Raw genomic sequence first — 24,475 nt, 5'->3', positions numbered from 1 at the left:
TTCTTTTTCTTTTTTTTTTTCGATGTCAGGAATCGAACCCAGGGCCTCGCACATGCAAGGTGACTCTTTAACGGCTGAGCCCCACCCCCCAGCCCCTTGTTTCCATTTTTCTACCATCATCGAAAAACCTTTCAAATATTATGAAATATATATGCATATATATATACGTCAAACCCCCAAAACATGAGGTATATAAATTCGAAATAGGATCAGAGGAATTTCCCCCGAACACATAGTTCAAAGAACCCACTTTTCAAGGGGGAGTTGGATTTCCCTTCTTGATCTCCCTTCTCTCATCCCTGGACCCCAGTTTATGGGGCTTAGAAGGCAAGAGAAATGTTGGGGAGGGGCATCCCCAGGGTCTAGGGACCCAGGCCAGAGGCAGGTTGGACTGGAACTGTGATGAGGTCTCAGGCCCGTTAGCTAGAGGCCGGAGAGGTCCCCTGCGCGCTCGGGGTGAGCCTGGAAACGAAGGAGATGAGCTTCCAGCACCTCCGCTGGGCACTGATTAGGACTCAGACCTCCACAGAGACAGGAGGAAGCCTGCGGAGAACCAAGACCGGATGGAGACTGTTTCCGAGGCCATCCTGACGGAGCTATTAAAGGGGTCGGTCTAGCCCTCGGCGCTTTGACATCTCCCCCTCGCAAAGCTCCGTCTCCAGCGAGACACAAATTCACTTTAGGACCAACCGGCCAGCGGGGAGCAAAGCCGAGGAACAGCCTGGCTGTCGGGTCCCCAGCAGAACCGAGTTCTGACATCTGGCAAGAGAGTGTAGGGGCAGGAGGGGACGGGCCCAGGGGTGTGTGTGTGTGTGTGTGTGTGCGCGCGCGCATACGCGTGCATATGCACGTGCGCACACACACGCATGCACACACGCACGCACACGTGTGTATGCACACACACAGAGCCCGTGGGAGCGCCACTCACAGTGACTGGATTCGAACTCACGGAATCTGTGAGCTGCTGTGGGGGTCGGCGCGCCGGGAAGGAGGCGCGGGGCTCCTCTCCCTGAGGAAGGTTCAGATGCCAAGTGGGAGGCGGGCTCTGGTCTGACCTAGAGAGGGGCTGGACGCATCCTGGGATGGACCCCAGGAAGAAGCCCTGAGTCCACCCCGGCCACAAGAAACCCAGATGCCTCTTTGGACAGGTCGAGAAGGAGGAGGAGGAAAAGGTGGGGAGGAGGAGAAGGGGAGGAGGAGGAGGAAGAGGAGGAGGAGGGGGAGGAGTAGAAGGGAGGAGGAGGAGGAGGAAGAGGAGGGGCAGGAGGAAAAGAAGGAGGGGAGGAGAGGGAAGAGGAAGGGGAGGAGGGGGAGGAGAGGGGAGAGGAAGGGGAGGAGGGGGAGGAGAAGGGAGAGGAAGGGGAGGAGGGGGAGGAGGAGAGGGATGAGGAGGGGAAGGAGGAGGAAGGGGGAGGGGGAGGAGGAGGAGGGGGAGGAGGACAGGGAGGAGAAGGGGGGAGGGGTGAAGCACACAGGCCAAGGACTATAATGCTCAGGGCTGAAAGTGCTCTGAAAGCATTAACCTCCTTCCCCTCTCAGCACAAGGGGCCTCCTCCTCGCTGGACCCTGAGGCACGGGTGATCTCTATGTCACAGCAGTTTTGCAGTTCGGCCCTTCGTCCCCACCCCGACCCCACCCCCGAAACTCACAGTGAGTGAGGAGAGAGAAGCAGGGAAGGCTGCTCTCACAGCCCAGCAGAAGCAGCAAGAAGCCCGCCGAGGCCAGGAAGCTCGACTTCACGGGGCAGGGCACAGAGCGCCCGTGCCGCGCCCGGCCCCTAAGTGTGCTGACCATGCCCCCAACCCCCAACTTTGGGGAGGGAAGGAGGGGCTCTCACCGACCCGCACCCTGATGGCCCTCAGCCCATGTCCCTTATGGCCGGAGGAGGCCGATATGTGAAGTCACCTAATACCCTCCCTGGCTGAGAGGGACAGGTGGTGGGACACGGGAGAGGACGGGGTGGGGGGGGGGCTACAGGGGTGGGGGCACGGCACCCACTTCCAGCTTGGCTTCTCCCACATCCTGCCCGGCGGTCCCCAGAGCCCCCCCCCCAAGTTCAGTCCTTCTCCTGGGCCATGCTGTCCTCGGAGATGCCCTGGGCGGCCAGCTCAGCCAGCACGTTATCCAAGTAATTGGCATCCGGGTAGCCATGGCCGGTGAGGTTGGAGCCAAACTCCGTCTTATGGTGGACCTCGTTCCAGATGACCGTGTCCGACTCGCCAGTGGTGCTGGAAGTACCGATGGCAAAGATGAGGCGGCGGTCCCAGGCCACGAGGAGCAGTTTGAGAACCTACGGGAAGGCCAACACAGAAGCAAACGTTCCAGTTAGTTACGGAAGGTCCCTGGGAGCATGAGAATCACCCCAGGGTCCAGCCGTGCCCACATCAGGAGGCCTGGAGCCAGGTAAGGCCCTGCCAGGTAGGTGAAACTCTGCTCTGTTAGCAACTGTGAGGCCAACTCCCATCATTTCCCCAGGCCTCTTGTCTCCTGGCAATGGGGAAGGTGGCGGGGGAGGTGAACGGAACAAAGGTTAAGGTGCTTGTCTATTATCCTTGATCAAACCCCAGCAAGGTGCATGATCCCCTGAGCATTGCCAGGAAGGACCGCTGAGAACAGAGGCAGAAAAACTGAGACCACTGGGGCCCAAAGAAAATAAAAGAAGAAAAGAGAAAAGACAGGAAAAGAAAAGTAAAGAAAAGAGAAAAGAGAAAAGAAAAGAGAAAAGAGAAAAGGAAAGAAAAGAAAAGAAGAGAAGAGAAAAGAAAAGAAAAGAAAAGAAAAGAAAAGAAAAGAAAAGAAAAGAAAAGAAAAGAAAAGAAAAGAAAAGAAAAGAAAAGAAAAGGAAAGAATAGAATAGTATCTACCTCTAAAGGATGTGGGCTGTTTTGGGGTCCTCTAGGGAAAAATCATATAAAATTTTATTTAAATCATAAAATCAATTGTACAGCTGATCTCTTCTCTACCTCATCTACCCTTAGCCTCCCACAAACACTTGTGATTAGTTTCAACCACTGACAGGTCCTTCTAGCCCCTGTTTTCCCTGGCCTAGATCGACCAGTATGTCAATAATAGCAGGGAATGATCATGCTGGACAACGTCTGAGTGTTAAAAGTAGGGGAAAGGAGAAGGAGAAGGAGGAGGAGGAGGAGGAGGAGGAGGAGGAGAGGAGGAGGAGGAGGAGGAGGAGGAGGAGGAGGAGGAGAGGAGGAGGAGGAGGAGGAGGAGGAGGAGGAGGAGGAGGAGGAGGAGGAGGAAGAGGAGGAGGAGGAGGAGGAGGAGGAGGAGGAGGAGGAGGAGGAGGAGAAGGAGAAGGAGAAGGAGAAGGAGAAGGAGAAGGAGAAGGAGAAGGAGAAGAAAGAAGTGCCTGCCATAGAGGCAGTCAGGGGATGTGTGGGAGTGATGGGAGGAAAACCCGGGATATTGGAGCTGGGAAATGTGCACTGGTGGAGGGATGGGTGTTGGAACACTGTATGACTGCAACCTAATCATGAGCAGCTTTGTAAGGGTCTATCTCACAGTGATTCAATAAAAAATAAGTAAAAAAAATTATACAGTTGAGAGAGGGGGTAAACATGGGGCAGCATCAGGTCCAGCCACAAATAGGAAGTCCCAGCAGCAGAACTGTGATCTCTCAGAGACAGAGCCCGAGACAGCCCCGGCAGACAGTGAAGTCACTGAGGCAGCTTCGGAGGGAGATACGGAGTCAAGGACCTTGACACAGAGTGGAGAGGAACTGACCCTCAGGTGGTGAAGTGGCATTATGAACAGAAAGAAGACAGAAGCTGGGCTGGACCACAGGACCTCAGTCCAAATCACTGCAACATGAAATTCTGAAAAAATTAAAGTAAAACAATACCAAAGGCAGGATGGAGGCCTTTGGAGACATGCGTCATCGGAGAGTCTCTGAGGCTGTGACCCCCTGCCCTACCCCCACTTTCCAGCACTCCCAACACCACTTGAGTATGGGATTAAAATATCTACAGTGGCAGCTGGGGGACAGCGCCTCGGGAACACGGTTGAAGCGCCATGACCTCCTTCCACGCCATTTCATAATCATTTGCTCATCTGGTCGTTAGAAGCACACTTGGAGGCCAGCCTAGCAGGACGTCTCATCATCCCTACCCTGCAAGGGGTCAGGTCTTAGAAAATTCAGCTTCCTTTCCCCCCATACTGTGCAGAGCAAGAAAGGAGCCAACAAAAGTAGAGAAAGAGTCATCATCCCGTTGATCGTTGATTTTCTTGAGCAGTCTCAGTAATGTCCCCATTCGTCCTAGCCCTGAGATTTTAGCAGCCATTCTTTACTCGTCCTTCCCAACAGTGCCGCATTGGAGGCTTTTTCAGGGTCAGAGGAATCAGACCCATCATTGTTACTGGTTTTGGTATATGAATACATCACGGGAGCTTGCCAGGCTCTCCCATGCAGGCAGGAAACTCTCGGTAGCTTGCCAGGTTCTCCGAGAGGGAGAATTAGTCTATCAGATATCTTCCAGGAGCTTGGTTTTATAGTCTCTGGATGTTGGTCGTTGATGGGATTACACAGCACCGGGCAGTTTCTGGGTGTGACTACCTAGCTACTGGAAAATGGGGAATCTGGGTGGAAGAGGCCGATCCTGATACGAGCAAAATAAATACATAGAGAGAGAGTATGAGGGAAATTGTCTGCCATAAAGGTGGCGGAGGGGTGGGTTGAGGGGGCAATACTGGGAACATTATTGATGGAAAATTTGCACTGATGGAGGGCTGGATGTTCCATCATTGTATGACCGAAACTCAAGCATGAAGGCTTTGTAACTGTATCTCACAGTGATTCGATAAAACAGAAACAAAAAGGGAGGGCAGCCTAGAAACTCATCACAAGCTTCGGCCCCAGCACAAAGCACCCCGCATGCAATCAGCTGATTATCAATGCACCGGGTTCCAATCAGAATGACTCTAGGCCTGGTCAGGGCGGGGAGCTGGGACTCAAGACCGCAGGAGTGATAACAATAGCAGACCCGAGAAATAGCAGCGACCTTGTCCCTTGTCCTGAGTCTTTCCGAAACACCAGGCAATGGGTCTCGGTTACAACCATCAGAATAGACAGGTGGACGGGTATTCCCAGGGCCCGAGAGAGGACTCAAAGAGGCTGGAACGTGGGCGGCGCTGGCAGGAGGTCCGGGTCCACTCCCTAGCACTGCATTCTCTCCAGAGCACTGCCAGAAGCAAGCCCTGAGCAGCAGGCCAGGAGGAGACTCTGAGCACTAGAGGGTGTGGCTCAAACACAGAAACCGAAACAAACCAAAGACACAGGTCTTGTCCTGCTCTCCTCTCTGCAGCATGGGAAGAGGCGGGGCTTAAGGGTACACACCAGGCCTGGCCACACAGCTCTCGGGGAGCAAAGGGCCTGAGCTACCAGCTTACGATCAACAGCAATGCTTTTTTTTTTCTTTTAATTTATTTTGGTTCTGCTTTGAGGCAGGGATTGGGATTCGGGATGAAACCACCCAAAATATGGTGGTGACAAGGTGTGATGGTGGTGGGATTGGTGTTTGAATATTAGTCGTCCCGTTGTTCATCAATTTGCCCGAGTGGGCACCAGTAATGTCTCCATTGTGAGACTTGTTACTGTTTTTGGCATATCGAATACGCCACGGGGAGCTTGCTAGGCTCTGCCGTGTGAGCGGGATACTCTCGGTAGCTTGCTGGGCTCTTCAAGAGGGATGAAGGAATCGAACCGGGGTTGGTTGGTTTGAATATTAAATGTCATCAAATATTGTGAACTACTTTATAAAATAAAATTTTTTAAATTTATTTTGACAAAAACACCATGATTCACAAAGTTTTTTTTGTAATACAGTTGATCCAGGCATTTGGTGTTCCAAAACCACCCTGTGACCTTTCCATCCACCAATGTCCCCCGTCTCCCTCCTACCCCTGAAGCACGTAACAAATTTACTTTATAGGGCTTGCTCCAATAAAACGTAAAGAAACAGCCAATAGAAAGATCGGAAAATGCTTTCATGGATGAACAACAGCTCAGGAACGTCACAGACTCAAAACCAAACTTAAAAGAAGGACTAAAGCAGATACTGCAAGATAAGAAAGACCCCTACAAGCGCAACAAACCCCTACAGAAAGAAAGATGGCACAAAACCCCATGACAATAATTTCTCTCAATGTCAATGGTCTAAATGCACGAATCAAGAGACACATAGTGGCAAAATGGATCCAGAAACTGAAACAAACTTTCTGCTGCCTACAAGAAACACATCTGAACAGTCAGAGCAAACACAGACTCAAAGTCAAAGGATGGAAAACAATCCTGCAAGAAAGATATCAGAAAATGAATGAATCCGTAAGAGCCCATTTGTGACTGCTATCTGATTTTGACCTATGTAAATTAGGAAATTAAAACCATTTAATACAATATAATAAAAGTGCTTATTCTCATTTACATAAGTAGGTTTTCAACTCTGGAATCGAAAGGACGTGGCATTAAATTTTATTTGGTACTCGGATCTCATAATGGAACTACTCTTGGCTCTCAGATGCGGATCGAGATGGATTTTTAGGGAGGAGGATGCTTCTGAGTCTGGGAGGCAGGAGAGGACGGCGGCAGGTGGGGGTAGCCAGTGAGCAGCTGAGTGAACACGTAGGCCCAGATAGTGTGGCTGCAACATTCCTGATTCTCCCACTCTGTAGAGGGGGCCGGAGGCCAGGCTCTGGGAGAATCAGACATGAAAGGCGGGGAGAGAGAGAGAAGAGAAAGCTCTGGTGCACGCAGGAATAAGCTGGGAAGATTGTTCTTTGTGAAGGAGGAAGGAAAACATGCCCAAACGATTTTCTGAGTGCTCATCTAGTTTTTTCCTAACATTTTTTTTTCTTTTGGGGTCACACCCGGTGATGCACAGAGCTTACTCCTGACTATGCATTCAGGAATTGAATTACTCCTGACAGTGCTCGGGGGGACCATAAGGGATGCTGGGAATTGAACCTGGGTCAGCTGTGTGCAAGGCAAACACCCTACCCGCTGTACTATCACTCCAACCCCTAACTTTTTTTTCAACAAGTGTGTGGGGAGCAGAGGGTAGGTAAGATAGAGAAGGGACCAGCATGACAATAACAGTTGGGAAGGATCACACTGGACAGGAACTGTTAAAAGTAGGTCACGAGATAGACATGATCACTTTCCAGTATCTGTGTTGCAAACCACAATGCCCAATAGGAGAGAGAGAGAGAAGGAGAGAGAGAGAGAGAAGCAGAGAGAAGGAGAGAGAAAGATGGGGGAGAGGGAGAGAGAAAGAAGTGCCTACCCCTACCATAGAGGCAGGCTTGGGGGAAGGGGTATGATGGAAGGAATACTAGGGACACTGGTGCTGGGAAATGTACACTAGTGAAGAGGTGGGTGTTGGAACACCGAATGAAACCTAATCATAAACAGCTTTGTAAGGGTCTATCTCACAGTGATTCAATTTTAAAAATTGACTAAAAAAGAAAGACAGGAGGAGGAGGAGGAGGAGGAGGAGGAGGAGGAGGAGGAGGAGGAGGAGGAGGAGGAGGAGGAGGAGGAGGAGGAGGAGGAGAAGAAGAAGAAGAAGAAGAAGAAGAAGAAGAAGAAGAAGAAGAAGAAGAAGAAGAAGAAGAAGAAGAAGAAGAAGAAGAAGAAGAAAAGAAGAAGAAAAGAAGAAGAAGAAGAAAAGAAGAAGAAGAAGAAAAGAAGAAGAAGAAGAAGAAGAGAAGAAGAAGAAGAAGAAGAAGAAGAAGAAGAAGAAGAAGAAGAAGAAGAAGAAGAAGAAGAAGAAGAAGAAGAAGAAGAAGAAGAAGAAGAAGAATTAGAAGAAGAGGAGGAGGAGGAGGAGGAGGAGGAGGGGAGGGGGAGGGGAGGAGGGGAAGGGGGAGGAGAAGAAGAAGAAGAAAGAGGAGGAGGAGGAGAAGGAAGAGGAGAAGGAGAAGGAAGGGGAGGAGGAGGGGGAGGAGAAGAAGAAGAAGGAGGAGGAGGAAGAGGAGGAGGAGCAGCAGCAGCAGCTTGAGTCTAGAAACTGTATCAGGATCACAAACCACAGTACAGGATCAAAGTATTGACTGAGCTGGCAATGGCAAAATCAGAAAAGGAGAGCAGTGGATGGGGTACAGAGGGAGGAGGGTGTGCAGGAGAGGGGCCAAGGAATACAGACTGGGCGGGTACATTGAATCAGAGCGAGAATCCAAGAGGATAAATAGGCTCAATTGGAATCCCGGGGATTCTGGATACCAACCAGAATCCAACAGAATTAGCTCACAGTACGGGGAGAGGGGGCTTTGGAAGAGGACCAGATCTTGGCAAGAGGATGCCAACTTTAACAGCAAATCTTGATAAGGGAACTATGAAGAGCCGTGTGAGACTAATAATACCCAAGGACAGTAGAAACAAGGGCCAGGAGGACTGGCCCACGGTCGGAAGCTTGCCACAAGTGGTGGGGTAGGGGGAGGGCAGCTAGGATAGAGGAGAGACCACTGTGACAAAGATGGCTGGAAACGATCACTCTGGAAAGAACTGAGTGCTGAAAGGAGGTAAAGGGACAGACATGATAACCTTTCAGTACCTGTATTGCAAACCATAATACCCAAAAGGGGAGAGACAGAGACAGAGACAGAGACAGAGACAGGGATGGAGAAGAAAAAGTACCTCCCGAAGCCAAAGATAGTATAGCAGGATAGTGGGTAGGGCATTTGCCTGGCACATGGCAGACTCGGGTTCAATTCCCAGCATCCTTTATGGTCCCCCAAGCACCACCAGGAGTAATTCCTGAATGCAGAGCCAGGAGTAACCCCTATGCATTGTTGGGTGTGACCCCCAAATCAAAATAATAAATAACTAAAAAGAATTTTTAAAAAACTTTTTTAAGTTTTAAAAATAAAAAAAAAGAGTGCCTGCCATAGAGGTAAGCTGGGGGGTGGGGGACTGGAGGGGAACAGGGGACACTGGTGGTGGGAAATGAACACTGGAGAAGAGATGGGTGATGGGACATTGTGTGACTGAAACCCACGACTTTACAATTGTGTATCTCATGGTGATTCATTCTTTTTTAAATAAAAAAGAGTAACAGTGTATGTTTTTCATGAAATTAATACTCAAGGGTATGTCCTGAGTCTGGAAAAAAAATCTACCTGTTTGGGCCAAAGAGGCTTTGGTACTGGCATCATTCCCCCACTGAACACACGGTACTTCATCATGTGGTTTATTATCTCATTGTTCTCGTCTCTCTGCTTCCTGCCCAGTAAGATAAGGGGCTCATCCATCCCCCTGTGCCGGGAGGTGCCGCCCTGTGGACCGCCCTGCCTCTCTCCCTGACTGGGTTTCTCCCAGCCCGAGGCCCGGCTGGGACTGTGAAATCTGAGTGCTAGGGACACGCTGCTGCTGGGCTTGCTTTCCCCTCCCCTCCCCCACCCCGCTCCCACCACCCTCACCCCCAGTTCCTCTCTCTCCCCTTGCAGGCGAAGGGCCAGACCAAGAAGGGTCCGTGCTTCCGCCTGGATCCCAAAATGGGAAGACGCGTGGAATTGACTGAAGTTGACCCACCAGGGCAGCTAAAGCAAGCCACAGACACAGGCATACACAGTGCCGGAGGGAGACACGAAAAGCCCCTAAGCCGCGCGACCTAGGGAAAACTAAGGCGGGGGGGGGGGCGGGGGGGCAAAAGAGCACCCCAAGTGCCATAGTTTCCTAGCGCTGCCGCAAGAAACACATCCCCCCTTAGTCAATGGTTTTCCTCCCTTCAGTGATCTGGGAAGGTATGGGAAATCCAGTCATTTTCTGACCTAATCCACATGCAAAAAAAAAAAAAAAATCACTGTCACTGTCATCCCACTGCTCATCGATTTGCTCAAGCGGGCACCAGTAACGTCTCTATTGTAAGACTTGTTGTTACTGTTCTTGGCATATCGAATACGCCATGGGTAGCTTGCCAGGCTCTGCTGTATGGGCGGGATACTCTCAGTAGCTTGCCAGGCTCTCCGAGAGGGGGCGGAGGAATCGAACCCCGGTTGGTGGCATGCAAGGCAAACGCCCTACCTGCTGTGCTATCGCTCCAGCCTACATCAAAGAAATAATCTCAACAATTTAGACCCTTGTCCCAGAGTATAGTTTCTAAACCTTGAGTGTGCTACCCCAGCACCCGGGATCTCATTAAAAGGAAGCTGTTGCTAAAGATTCTGCATTTCTATCAGACTCCTCCGCGGCGCGTCACTCCTGGGACTGGTCCCAGAACCAGCTGCGATGCAGCCAAGTCCTTGAGGAAAAAATGCTAATAGAGACAAATCATCGCCAGTCATTTCCTGGACAGGAAAAAGCCAAAAGCCTTTCCCCCTATCACCCTACAAAAGAAGAAAAAATAATAGATTCCTATCCACCCTTGTATATAATTGACTCAACTGTGACCCTGTTACATGTTTGACTGGAATTCAAAGAGACCCGGTTCTCTTTCTTTGTTATTTTTCTTTTTTCAGTTGCTGGGAACAGGCTTGGTATACCGGGGTCACTTAGGATTTGAACGCATGACCATAAATAAGCTTGCAAGGCAGGTTTTAAGCTATTTTTTTTCTTTTGGGGTCACACCCGGCGATGCACAGGGGTGACTCCTGGCTCATGCACTCAGGAATTACTCCCAGCGGTGCTCGGGGAAAAATATGGGATGCTGGGAATCGAACCGGGGTTGGCCACGTGCAAGGCAAACACCCTACCCGCCGTGCTATCTCTCCAGTCCCAGGTTTTAACCAATGCAATATTCCTCTCCACCCCCAGCTTGGCCTATGCACCAAGGGAAGCAAAATTTGAACCCCTGCCACATAGACAAATGCCTGGGCCCTCTCCTGAAACCCCTGATCTTACTTTTCTCCCTTTCTCGCTGTCCGGAAGATAACAGTGTCGTGGGAAGCCTCGGGCGCTGAAACTCTTCCCGGGATTTGGGTGCTCTGGCCCCTGAAAGCAAAAAAGAAAGAAAAGGGCATTTTTCAAAATTTTTTTTTCTGAGGGGGAGAGGAGGTGTTGTGAAGGCAGCACCTAAGGCAAATTACGATGGAACGAATAACAAGAGTCTAGACAAGGAAGCGTTCAAAAAGGGCAGAGTGAGGAATCATTCAACATAAGCCACGTTGTGCTTCTCAGAGCCGCTGTGCTCGCCTGAGCCCCATCTGTGAAACCGGAGGATGCAGATGTCTCAGTACAGATGTGAGGGAGTGAGGAAGCTGGTGCAGAGAAAAAACTCAGTCCAAGTTTTTCTGTTGACATCACCGTTGTCAATACTGTGACACTCAGCACCTGTCTCATCACCACTGTCATTCTCATCACAGTCTCCTTTGTCATCGCCACCCCCACTCCCTCCATCATCATCACTATCCTCGTTGTCCGTTGTCGTCTATTCTGGCACTTAGTGTTTTTCCTAAAAGACTAAAAACCACAGTCCAGGAAAGCTAAATAATTTCCATAATGTCAATGACTTTGCCAAAGCTTAAAAGCCCGGGTTACCAAGGCACATTCAGGACATTTTTTTTTAACCTCAAAACACCTCAGAATAACCAAAAAATGTCCCCGAGCCTTGAATCAGGCCATCAGACCTCTTTGAATGATTCTCATGGATGTTGTCCAATGTTTTTCCTGGAGGTTTTTGTTTGCTTTTCTATTTCACAATACGGATTAGAAAACTGACCACTCCAACCCTTCTCAACAACATTTCAATTGTCATCATTCCAAACCCTTATTTTTAAATTGGAAAGGAACAGACAAATAGCATCAAATTATAAGTGTATACTAGTCAGTATCTGTAGACATGGAGAAGCCCTTGCCACGAGACATTCAGTTAACCTCAACCCCCTCACATCATTACAAAATTTTCTTTCTTATGATGTGTCTTGGCTGGAGCGATAGCACAGCCAGTTGGGCGTTTGCCTTGCATGCAGCCGACCCGGGTCCGATTCCTCCGCCCCTCTCAGAAAGCCCGGCAAGCTACCAAGAGTATCCCGCCCGCATGGCAGAACCTGGCAAGCTACCTGTGGTGTATTCGACATGCCAAAAAACAGTAACAACAAGTCTCACAATGGAGACGCTACTGGTGCCCGCTCGAGCAAATCGATGAACATCTGGATGACGGTGCCATGACAGTGCTACAGTGCTATGATGTGTCTTGGTGGTTCTTGTTATTTGTTTTCTGGTCCTCTGGACTATTTTCATGATTTCATGGAGCACCTGTTTCTCCTTGTCTTATTTGTTTTGTTTAACTAGTGGTTATTTTTCTTCTGTTGCTGTTGGGATGGGCGGAGGGGGGTGGGTGGGTAGAGGGTGCATTCTCGGCTCCCTGAATTCTCCGGCTCCACTGTGGCACCAAGAATTTAAGATCCCATTCCTGCTGAGATCATGCTGGTGAGTGGGGGAGGTGCTGGACAGGCCTCAAACTTACTTTTGAGAAACAAGTCCTCCACCTCTGAGCCCAAACCCGGGCCCCAAAGGAGAATTTCTAAGACCTACTCTCTTACTAGCTTCCCAGGACAGTCTTAACAATAGTCACCATGAGACCTAACACATGGACTTTTTTGTTTTTAACTGAGTCACCATAAGATGCAGTTACAAAGCTGTTCATGATGGGGTTTCAGTCATACAATGTTCCAACAGCCATCCCTTCACCAGTGTACATGTCCCACCACCAAACTGCACACAGTTTCCTTCCCGCCACCTCTCCTCCCAACCCCGCCTGTCTCCATAGGTAGGAGATACTTTGCTTCTTTCTCTCCTTCTCTCTCCTTTGGGGCATTGTGGTTTGCAATACAGATACTGAAAAGTTATCATGTTTGTTCCTTGACCTACTTTCAGCATGCAGTTCTTATCCAGAGTGATCATTTCTAACTATCTTTGTCATAGTGCTCCTTTCTCTATCCCAACTGCCTTCTCCCCATCACTTGAGGCAGGTTTCCAAGAAGATCAATCCTCTTGGCCCTTGTTTCTACTGTCCTTGGGTATTAGTTTCATACTGTTTTTTATATCCCACAAATGGGTCCAATCTTTCTATGTCTGTCCCTCTCCTTCTGACTTGTTTCATTTGGCATGACACTCTCCATGTGCATCCACTGATAAGCAAATGTCATTACTTCATTTTTCCTTACATTTGGATGCTGGTACCACTGGAACCCTGTCCACCACTACAGTCCCATTCTGGCCTCTGGCCACCATCAAAAGAGATTTTCTGCATCTCTGAGCTTGCTGTTGCCTTTTTTTATGATTATACACACACACAGGAGTAAAATCATCTAGTCGTTTCTTTTCACTATCCCACCTATCATCACAATGCCCTCAAAGTTCATCCACGTCATCGCACATGGCAAGGCTTTATTGTTTAAATCTGAATGATATTATTTAATCAAAAACTTGACTTCCTAAATTAGGATTCAGAAGGTTCCATAGGCCCCTTTGAGAAGTACATGAAAAATGAAATTATTTTCTCCCAGTGACACTGCATAACCAGTCCAGTCCGGACTAGAGCGATAGCACAGCAGGTAGGGCATTTACCTTGCACGTGGCCAACCAGGGTTCAAGTCCTCCGTCCCTCTCAGAGAGCCGGGCAAGCTACCGAGAGTATCCCGCCCTCACGGCAGAGCCTGGCAAGCTACCCGTGGCATATTGAATATGCCAAAAACAGTAACAACAAGTCTCACCATGGAGACATTACTGGTGCCCGCTCAAGCAAATCGATGAACAACGGGACACAGTGCTACAGTGCAACACTGCACATCACACACACACACACACACACACACACACACACACACACAGATGCATTTGCATTTGCCTAATTTCTGAGCATCCTCACTCTTCTAGATGGCACAAATATAATCCCATGCAGCTCTTGGCAGCTGTTCTCACATAAGTGATCAGTAATGCATCCTGGCTGCATATACAAGTGAATGAACTCATGCATGTGTGAACAAAGGAGGAAATGATCAAGCCTCAAGATTTTTTTTCACTTGTTTTTAATTGAGCTTCCCAGATGATTTTAAATTATGTAATTTTTTTTGGGGTGGGGTGGGGTGAGTAGCTGGATTGCAGACCCTCTGGTTGTGCAATGGTCTGGCAAGCTCCACGGCAGGATAAGGCCGTGAGGTCTCGCAAGGGGAAAGACGACTGAACTGTCAGCGATAACAGCGTCTTCTTGGAGCCACTGGGCTTCACAGCTCTGACCCCCACGGTGGCAGGAAATGGCTCCGCATTCCCAACCAACGTCCTCGGGGCCTCGGCTCTCTCTGAGCCTGTGCAAGGAGCCAGTTCTGACCACGGCTCGGTCTGCTCCTCTCCTGCCCGAGTCTGGCTCTGCTCCAGCAAATCTCTGCACTCTCGGCACGCTGCTAAGTGGGCCAGTCACGACTCTGGCGGCCCGGCTCAGAGATGCTCCCCCCGGGGACGCATCCTCTGCAGTGAGAGCCGGAGCGTCTCAACTCCCCGCTGAAGCCCAGGCTTCCAGAGGAGGCGGCGCCGCATTGAAATCATGACCTTGGACTGGAGGCCCCAGCTGGAACTCTCCCTTCCAGCCCTGCCACACTTTCTCTCTGCTGGGCAACTCTTTGCCTGGGTCTTTCACCTAGGAACGCGCTCCTCTCTTTCTCAGATGGAACTAGTTGGGCATCCTACAACAAAAGTCTCCTCAGAGACACCCCCCTCACACCCCCAGCTGGACCTAGACCTTCCTCCTTCCTTGACAAGCCGGTTACTCAACAATAGTGAGCACTGGGGATGGAGCAATAGCACAGCGGGTAGGGCATTTGCCTTGCACACGGCCGACCCGGGTTCGATTCTCAGCATCCTATATGGTCCCCTGAGTAGCGCCGGGAGTAACTCCTGAGTGCATGAGCCAGGACTAACCCCTGGGCATCACAGGGCATGACTCAAAAAGAAAAAAAAATAGTGAATATGGTCAGGTATGAAGCACCCCTCTACTGGGCTCAGGATGATACTCACATAGAACCTGCTCCTAATTTTATTAAGCCTCTGTGTATTAGTTCACTACACTTGATCTTAGCCAAAAGGCCGAGAAGCGATAGCCCAGCAGGTAGGGCATTTGCCTTGCATGCAGCCGACCAGGGTTCGATTCCTCCGCCCCTCTCGGGGAACCTGGCAAGCTACTGAGAGTATCCCACCCGCACCACAGAGCCTGGCAAGCTACTCGTGGCATATTCAATATGCCAAAACCAGTAACAACAAGTCTCACAATGGAAACGTTTCTGGTGCCCGCTTGAGCAAATTGATGAGCAACGGGATGACAGTGACAGTGATATTTGTTCACATGTGTGCAGATCAGAACACACACACACACACACACACACACACATATGCACATGCACACATATTCCCTCAGAAAAGGCATTTTTGTGGGGTGACAAAAGTTAGACCAAGAACTGGAAGTGAGTTCATTAGATATTTGGCCTTTGGCCACCCTCCTCCCCGCCACTTTGATCTCTGGCATCCCACATTTTCTGCTCTTGGTGATATTTTCCCCAATTGGCTGCTATAACCCTAAAAGAAAAAGCATCATTTTTATTCGCCTCTTTTACTTTTCACTGTTCTCACACCTGCCTCTTTCAGTCAGCCCATCGTCACTGATGACCATTTGGAAGTACCTCAGGCATTTCTCTTCTTTATGATCTCCTTTTGTCCCACCAGAATGGGGGCATTAGGGGAGCAATGAGTAAGTCTGTTTTGTTCACCCATATTTCTCCAGCACAGAGCACACACCTGTGTGTATAATAATCCAAAACACAATGACAAAATGGAAAAAGGAAGGGGCGGGGGACAGTGAAAGAGTGAATGAATAAATATTTGCTCAATCGGTGAATTCAATTAGCATGCCAGGACCTTTAGAAAAAGCTTCAAGGTGGGGCCGGAGCGATAGCACAGCGGGTAGGGCGTTTGCCTTGCACGCGGCCAACCGGCCGACCTGGGTTCGATCCCCGGCATCCCATATGGTCCCCCAAGCACTGCCAGGAGCAATTCCTGAGTGCAAAGCCAGGAGTAACCCCTGAGCATCGCTGGGTGTGACCCAAAAAGCTAAAAAGAAAAAAGAAAAAGCTTCAAGGTGTGAAGGAAGACAACACACTAACACTGACTATCAGGAATAGTCTTCAATGTGTTTCTTAGGAGAATCGGAGCAGGAAAGAAAGACCCATGAAAATCAACGCCAAGGGATGATCGCTCAAGTTACAAATGCAAATACCACTTGACAAATTCCACTCCTAGAAAATAAAGCTACAGGTGGACTCTCACCCGCTCCCCAGGTAATTCATTAGAGCCTTACGGGTGGTGGTAAAAGATTGGGAACAATCCACATGCCCATCAAACGGAGACTGTTGAACCTAAATTATGGCTCATTTATACAATGGATTATTCCACAGACTCAGGGAAGTATGAGGAAGCTCCCTCTATAGAAACATGAAAAGATGGGCAGACTATTGTTCTGGCGAGTGAGAACAAAGTGTCTCCTGTACCACCCTTTGTGTAACAATGGGAGGGGTGGAGGCAGTCTTTGTTGCCGAAGCACAAAGGGTCCTGGAAAGTACAGGAGAAAGGAAGAAAGACAGAGCTGACCATGGAGGGGTGGGGGAAGAGAAGGCTGGATGGATGGGGACGAGAGAAGAAAACTTTTCAGAGAAGAGCATCACTTCTTTCAGGCTGTCACAAGACAGCATCAACTGGGTGGCTTTTCAATGACATCAGTTGATTTTCCTCGGGGTCAGAAGTCCAAGATCAAGGAGCAGGGTCTGTCTGGAAGAGACACTTGCCCACATGACTTCTTGGCTCTCACGGGCTGGTGAGCGGAGAGGAGCTTGCCTCGGGGCGGGGGAGTGAGGCCTAGAGTCTGGGCCAGGTCTGATTTCGAGGATCTTGAGATGAGACTTTGGGCACACACAGTGTACTATCTGTCATGAGTTAAGATTTCAGGGACTTGGGGCCGGAGCAATAATACAGAGGTTAGGGCACTTTTCCTGCACACAGTGGACCAGTGCTCTATCCCTGGGACCTCTGATGGTCTTTCAGCCCCTTCTAGGACTGATTCCTGACAGCGGAGCCATGAGTAAGCCCTAAGCACTGCCAGGCGTGGCCCCAAACTGCACTGTAGCACTGTAGCACTGTCGTTCTGCTGTTCATCGATTTGCTCATGCGGGCACCAGTAACGTCTCCATTGTGAGACTTGTTGTTACTGTTTTTGGCATATCGAATACGCCACAGGGAGTTTGCCAGGTTCTGCCGTAGCTTGCCGGGCTCTCCGAGAGGGACGGAAGAATCGAACTCAGGGATGGAGGAATCAAACCTAGGTCGGACGCGTGCAAGGCAAACACCCTACAAATAAAAAGACTTCGGTGTCATTGGGGATGGAATGAGAGCCTTTTACAAGCAAAAAGGGAATATAACTGGGGGAAAGTAATGCTATAATTGAAAAAAGTTTATGGTACTTCAGAACAAGTATATCTGTTGGTCTCGTCCTGAAGACAATGGTATTTGAGATGGGGGCCTCCAGGGAGCTGGTTATTCCAGGAGGGAAAAGTCCTCCTGAGTGATTAGTGTCCTTGATGGAAGAGACCTTTAAAAACTCCCTCAGACTGTTGCCTTGTTAGAATGCTGCAAGAAGAAATCCATGGACTTCGAAGCTGGCACTCCTCAGACACTGAATATGCCAGGAGCCTGGTCTTGGCTATTCATCCTCCGGGACAGAAATAGAAATAAACAAATTTTTTTCTTAGTTATCTCAACAGAGGGAAAAACACGTTTACCTGCGGACACATGAACCTCAAAGATGAAAGTCAAGAGCAAAGTGTGGGCGAACCTGAATGCCAGGAGGGATGCTGTAGATGATGCGGATAGTTTTGCAGTCAGGGTGGCCAGGCAGAGAGTGAGGGATGAGGTGGTACTCCATCTTCCCGGGGGGCTGGGTGCCTGTCTTCACCCCATAAATCGTCTTACAGGTTGGACACTGCAAACTCCCATCCTGAGGAGACAAGGTCAGGAGCATCAGATTAGAAAAATGTTTTGGGTCATGATTGTCCCACCTAACCCCAAAAGGGCACCATGGATTAAAAGGGGTCCGGAGGACAAGAAAGCAACTCAATAAGGACTAGACCTCAGTTCTTCTCACATTCTTTCCTGGCTTCCTAGGACATTTCTGCTTTCTCCAAAGTGCACTGTAGCACTGTCGTCCCATTGTTCATCAATTTGCTCGAGCGGGCACCAGTAACGTCTCCATTGTAAGACTTGTTGTTACTGTCTTTGGCATATCGAATATGCCACAGGTAGCTTGCCAGGTTCTGCGGTGCAGGCAGGATACGCTCGGTAGCTTGCTGGGCTCTCCGAGAGGGATGAAAGAATCTAACCCAGGTCGGCCACGTGCAAGGCAAACGCCCTACCCACTGTGCTATCGCTCCAGCCCTAACAGAAGCTAAATTTCATAAGCATCTTCCATGCTAAGGGATATAAGAGAGACTGCCATCCAGACAGAGACCTCTGACTAGGCCAGGAAGAATGAATCGGGACTAATAAGCCACTAAGCATCAATCAGTGGAGCAGGTAGTGAGTTCTATGGAACAACAGTCCCCCTATAAGCACCAGAATCACCAGGGATCTCATGAAAACGAAACATGGTCTTACAGGTTGGGGAAGCATGGGGAAGAAGAGATAGCTCAGAGGGCTAGAGAATAGACAGCTTGTAGCCACGAGGCCCTGAGTTTCAACACCAACACCACATAGCCAGGTGGAGTATGGGAGTGTCCATCAGGCCTCTGACACCTCTAAAAAGATCCCTGAGCCCCACACAAGCCCTGTGAAACTGAGTGGGTAGAAGCAGAAAGTACTGGCTATAACTGGATTCTGAAAGCAAAGAAAGTAGCAGGATTTGATTCCTGGCTCTGCCACCAATCTCCTGGGTGACCGTGGACCAATCAAGTAACTTCTTTGGATCTCAATTTCCTTCTAGAGCCAGATACCTCCCAGCATCTATGTTCTCTGAGTTGTTTGGAGGAATTAAACCTATAGAAGTAGGCAGCAAGCATCCCTAACTGTGCGTTATAACTTCAGAGGCATCTCAACACCCAGAGGGGTTTGAAACAGCTCCTGTATGAACAGAGAACCCGGGTGCCATACGCTGGCATAAGCCAAGTTGCCTTGAAAAACAATCATGATGAGGGGCTGGAGCGATAGCACAGAGGGTAGGTCGTTTGCCTTGCACTCAGTAGACCTGGGTTCGATTCCCAGCATTCCATATGGTCCCCTGAGCACCTCCAGGAGTAATTCCTGAGTGCAGAGCCAGGAGTAACCCCTGTGCATCTCTGGGTGTGACCCAAAAATTTTAAAAAAAGAAAAAGAAAAAACACAATTATGATGAATTGACTTGGAAAGCTGGAAGAGCACATTAGTGGATCTATTCTAATCCTCAGGGGCTTGGTTTGGGGAAAAGGGGGGCAGGGGTGGACTCTGCCCGGATGTGGTGACACCCGGGGTCATGGCTTTTCAGCAGGGTCTGGTGAGGGGTCACTTGGAGGCGGGAGCACGGCCAAGATGCTAAATCCGAGGAGGTGAGCGGAGGTCGGCACTGCATGGACTACACACATAGCTGGAACCAAAGCTCTTTAGGACATCCGCCATCACATTCTTGGGAGGCAGGGTCTCCTGGGGCTGCTTAGGGACACTCCCGCTCAACTTCTACTCAGTTAGAGGAACAGTTTATACTTGGGATGAGGGGAAAGTTACAAAGGACAGAACCCAGGGCTTGGGGTTCACAAGTCTAGATTTCACTCACTGCTCTGACTTTTGACTTGTTCTATGACCTTGAGTTGGATCACTCAATTTTTCTTCAGACTCTCTATTCCTAAATTATCTGCTCAGGGTGATTATTTTACTCTCTTTTTTTAAAAAATAAAAACATACTTTTGTTTTACTGTTACTGTTTTTGGCATATCGAATACACCACAGGTAGCTTGCCAGACTCTGCCGTGCAGGCGGGATACTCTCGGTAGCTTGACAGGTTCGGGGTCTTTGAGAGGGACGGAGGAATCGAACCCAGGTTGGAGGAATCAAACCCAGGTTGACCGCGTGCAAGGCAAACGCCCTACCCACTGGGCTATCACTCTAGTCTCACAATGGAGACGTTACTGATGCCCGCTCGAGCAAATCGATGAACAATGGGACGGCAGTGCTACAGTGCTACTTTTGTTTTGCTCTGTTTGGGGGCCAGCCAGTGGTGCTCAGGGCTTATTCCTGGCTCTGCACTCAGGGATTGTTCCAAGGTCACCAGGGAGTCTGGCCAACCCAAGCTGGCCACATGCAAGCAAGCATCCTACCCGCTGGACTGTCACCCCAGCCCCACGATTCTTCATTTTCTTTCATGCGAAGAGCATTTGAAAAGCGTGCTTCAAACAAAGCATTCATGCAAAAGAGAATAATGGGGCACGTCTGAAAAACAGATTGAAGCACCACAAGAATAAATGCACGAATCTAGGTTATCCAGAATAGCCTTACAGACTAGTATTCTAGACTGGATTTTTCTTAACTTTTCTTTTCATGCATGAATCCCCTTGGTGATGACTTTATTTAAATAAAATATTTATTTTTATTTAAATAAATACTTAATTTAACTAAATATTTAAATAAACTCCTCAGCAAGGGGATTCATCTGTGAAATGTACCGTGTGCGACATGCATTGCTTTAAATGCAAAGCAACACAAAAAGCAAACTCCCAGTGAAGTCTGTGAGCGTGGGAGCCAGAAATGCATCAGGCATCTGCAACGGAGCATGGACTCTCTGAGACACTAAGATCCAAAGACAGTTCTTTAGGAACTTCAATCATAAGACCGCACAAAGATGGGGGCATTGAAACAAAATGCAAAGGCAAGATCAATTTGAATAATAACTGCAGTAACCCCTATAAAAATAGGTATTGTTATTATCTCCATTTTCCAGACAGAAGATGATATCTCAAGAGAGGTTCAGAATCTGGCTAATAAGTCAGGATCCAATCTTGGATCTTCAATTCCCTTGCCTCCCCGCTGTCTTTCCTTCAACAAGAGAAGTTCTGAGTGGCCCCTGCATGTCCACCATTCTGGATAGACAGAAAGTGGCAGGATCTCCAAGAATTCTCAGCTTTTGATTCTTCTGGCTAGAACTGGAGAAATGAGTAAGATTGAAATTTTTTGGAGAAGGGGCATGAAGTCTATCCCAGCCATGGAAAAGAACATGAGAAAAGCTGATAACTCAAAAAACACTCGGCTTTTATAAGACTGGAAAAACTTCGGAGACTTCCAGATTTCTAGACATCAGCTTTAGTGGAGGGGAAGCACCCCATGATCATTAATGAATGAGAAGAGGAGCACAGATTGCATTCCCTCCTCAACGGTGGAGTCTTCAAACAGACTTTTCCAGGATTATTTGGAAACCATCTCTAATGCCTTTCAGGATGTCTTGAAATTGTCCAAAGAAAACAAATCCTCACTGAGTACCACGAGCTTTGGAGAAGGCAGGCCGATTGGGAAATCTATATGTGATAGGAAAGTCAAGATGCACCAAGGAATCTGAAACTGTTATAAGAACTTCCTGACCCTTCGCTGATCTCACTGGATCATAACAGTGGACCATCCACTCTCAGAATCCTTGGGAACAGACATCCCTTGCTCTCACACCACTGTGCCCCACACACAAGCTGGGGGAATCAGGGAGTTGGATCCCAAAGAAAGAGAAAAACAGGTCTCATGAATAATGTAATTTGGGGGAAGACTGGTCCTCTTGAGAACACCAGAGGTCATCACTGCTGTTTAGGGGTCTTTGATGACTCCCCCAGTGACCTGGGTGCAACTCCAAGGGATGTTCATCATATCATGCTGTCAACCTGATGGGGCCCAGCATCAGAGCGGGCACTTGGCCCCGGGACTGGCACTCACCTTGTTGCCGTTGTTGTACATGGCGACCAGGCAGTAGATGTGGTAGATGTGGCCGCATCGGGACAGCTTTCCCACCAGGTCAGGCTTGATGGTCGGCTGCGGGCCCTTGTAGCCAGAGGGGGCTGTGAGGCGCTCCATACAGATGGTGCAGTCCTGAGGTGAGCAGGGGCAGAGGGGAGAGGCCGTCAGTGCTTCCCCATGCCTGGGTAGCCAGAACAGCGGCCCCCCGAGTGATCCCAAAGGCCAGGGGAATGGCAGTTTCTCCCCTTTTAGAAAGCGCAAGGCCAGGATCCGGTATGGGAACTCTCAGTATGGTTTTCCCTCAATGACACAACACAGAAGCTCCTACAAAGAAGGCCTGGTGGTGAGGCCTGTTAACTTGGGACTCTCCCCAGGAAGGCTGCCATCACTCTGAAGGCCGGGACCGTGCCCCATCCTTCTTTGATGTCCCTTTAAGTGATTTGTGGAAGAAACAAACATTTGCTGACGGACCCATGGACGAGGTTTATGTAAGCTGAACTTTGGCAAAGGAACTAAATGTCAGGTACACCAATGGGGCGGCTATTTAAATAAATATGCAAGAGGGTTTCTCCGCTTGGCACTACTGACATTTGGGGCCTGAGAACGCTTTGCTCTGGGGGCTGCAGTGCCCACCGTCTGGGGCTGGGTTGCATTTTGGTCTCCACCCGCCAGACACCAGCACTGTTCCTTTCTGTCTCCCCTAAGTCCAACAAAATCACCTCTGGCTGAAAATCTCTGATCCATATCCAGCCCATTTTTTTTTCTTTTTGGGTCACACCCAGCGATGCACAGGGGTTACTCCTGGCCTTGCACTCAGGAATTACTCCTGGTGGTGCTTGGGGGACCATATGGGATGCTGGGAATTGAACCCAGTCAACCATGTGCAAGGCAAACGCCCTACCTGCTGTGCTATCGCTCCAGCCCCATCCAACCCACTTAAAAGTCAGTCCCAGGGCTGGAGCCTTGCACGCAGCAGACCTGGGTTCGATTCCCAGCATCCCGTATGGTCCTCCGAGCACTGCCAGGAGTAATTCCTGAGTGCAGAGCCAGGAGTAACCCCTGTGCAATGCCAGGTGTGACCCCCAAAAGAGCAAAAAAAAATAAAAATAAAGTCAGTCTCCATGGCTGATCCAACCATTTTTCCTAAATTCAGACCGTTGTGTTGAGGTAGTTCCCTTCGCTCTTAACTAAATAGGGAGCTGAAGAGGTTCATGGAGTAACAGCGGCACTACATCTGGAAGCCAGGGTGTCAGCTCAGACCACCTGGGCGCCAAGCAAGACTTGACAAACTGAGGCCCAGGAGAAAATACTGGCGAGGGATCAAGACAAGGAGCCCCCAACTTACTCTCTTGGCACTCACCTCATCGGGCGGGTGTCGCACTTTCTGCAGATATTTCTTCAGCACTTCTTCTGGGGTTTTACCTGTGGGGACAGGGCCATCAGTGAGCTACCGAGCCAGAGAGAAGCGGATCAAGCCACATGGCCACACTGGGCATGAGAGAGAAGGAAGGGTGGGGAGGTTCCCAGTCAGGAGCTGGTTTAAAGGAAGTAAGAAAGGGAAGGGCTACAGCCCCTGAGCAGATTAAAAAACTTGCAAAGGAATCCAGAGGATGGAAGAGGGAGCGGGTCTGAGGAGGCAGGAGGTGTGACACCACCGTCGTCTCTTGCAGATGCTTCTCCGATATCCCCCGCCTCCCCCCACCAGCCTATTTCAGCAAATGCTCATGCTGACTGAGGTAGGCTGAGCAGGTGTCTCTTGAACTCAATTAAAGAGTCTGGACCTGGGGCCGGAGCAATAGCACAGCAGTAAATTGCTTGCCTTGCATGCGGTAGACCAGGGATCGATCCCTGCCACCGTATATGGTCCCCCATGCACCGCCAGGAGTCATTCCTGGGAGTAAGCCCTGGGCATTGCTGGGTTTGGCCCCAAAAAAAGGGGGGGGGAAAGAGAGACTGAACCTGCTCTGGGAATACCAGGGGAGAGTCAGAATGAGCATTATATAAATGGGCTACACCTCACATAAAAGTCTTATCACATGCAATGGGCTCAGGGTTGTTTCCAGAAGTTTCTAGCACAGCAGTTAGACCATGCCACGTGGGTACCTCACGCTGCCTCAGACCAGCCACAAAGGAAGGGAAGGGTGACGCTCTGAAACGGTCCTGCCAGGCTACAGGATCCTGGAATTACTTCGATGACTGGACATAAAGGAGAAAAGCCCAGCCTGGAGGCTGGACATGGCCTTCCGAAGTAGGCCAAGAAGGAAAAAGGGGTCAGTGCCTTCCTGGCACAGCTCACCACTTCTCTCAGCTCCTGTTCTCTCACCTTTCAAACGGGGAAGCACACTGCCACCTCCAAGGGCGGCTCTGACAATTAAATGCGTTCACACGGCCCTTCGGCACTTGACTAGCTACGGGCCCCCGTACATCCTATTAAAAGCACAGGAAGCGCTGGAGAGTGTAAAATTGTGCCATTTCCTATCAGGCCCCGAGCAAAGCAATCCAGTTCACTTCAGCAGACAAATTCTGATGACTAGAAAA

General features: G+C 49.5%; 1 protein-coding gene across 1 annotated transcript in view; it reads right to left on the bottom strand.

The window, feature by feature from the left end:
* Positions 1-1,636: 1,636 nt before the first annotated feature.
* DTX4 (deltex E3 ubiquitin ligase 4) overlaps positions 1,637-24,475 on the bottom strand; it is a 43,357-nt gene continuing 20,518 nt past the window's right edge. The window contains exons 5-9 of the mRNA XM_055143091.1: positions 23,298-23,359; positions 21,917-22,069; positions 17,817-17,978; positions 10,847-10,936; positions 1,637-2,290 (exon numbers count right to left, since the gene is read on the bottom strand). Of these exons, the coding sequence (XP_054999066.1) occupies positions 2,057-2,290; positions 10,847-10,936; positions 17,817-17,978; positions 21,917-22,069; positions 23,298-23,359 (701 nt within the window). The 3' untranslated portion in view covers positions 1,637-2,056. The remainder of the gene's footprint in view (positions 2,291-10,846; positions 10,937-17,816; positions 17,979-21,916; positions 22,070-23,297; positions 23,360-24,475) is intronic.

This window comes from Sorex araneus, chromosome 6, assembly GCF_027595985.1.
Source record: "Sorex araneus isolate mSorAra2 chromosome 6, mSorAra2.pri, whole genome shotgun sequence".
NCBI classification, from domain to species: Eukaryota; Metazoa; Chordata; class Mammalia; order Eulipotyphla; family Soricidae; genus Sorex; species Sorex araneus.
The sequence above is the reverse complement of the archived record's forward strand: the minus strand, read 5'-3'. Positions and strand labels throughout refer to the sequence as shown.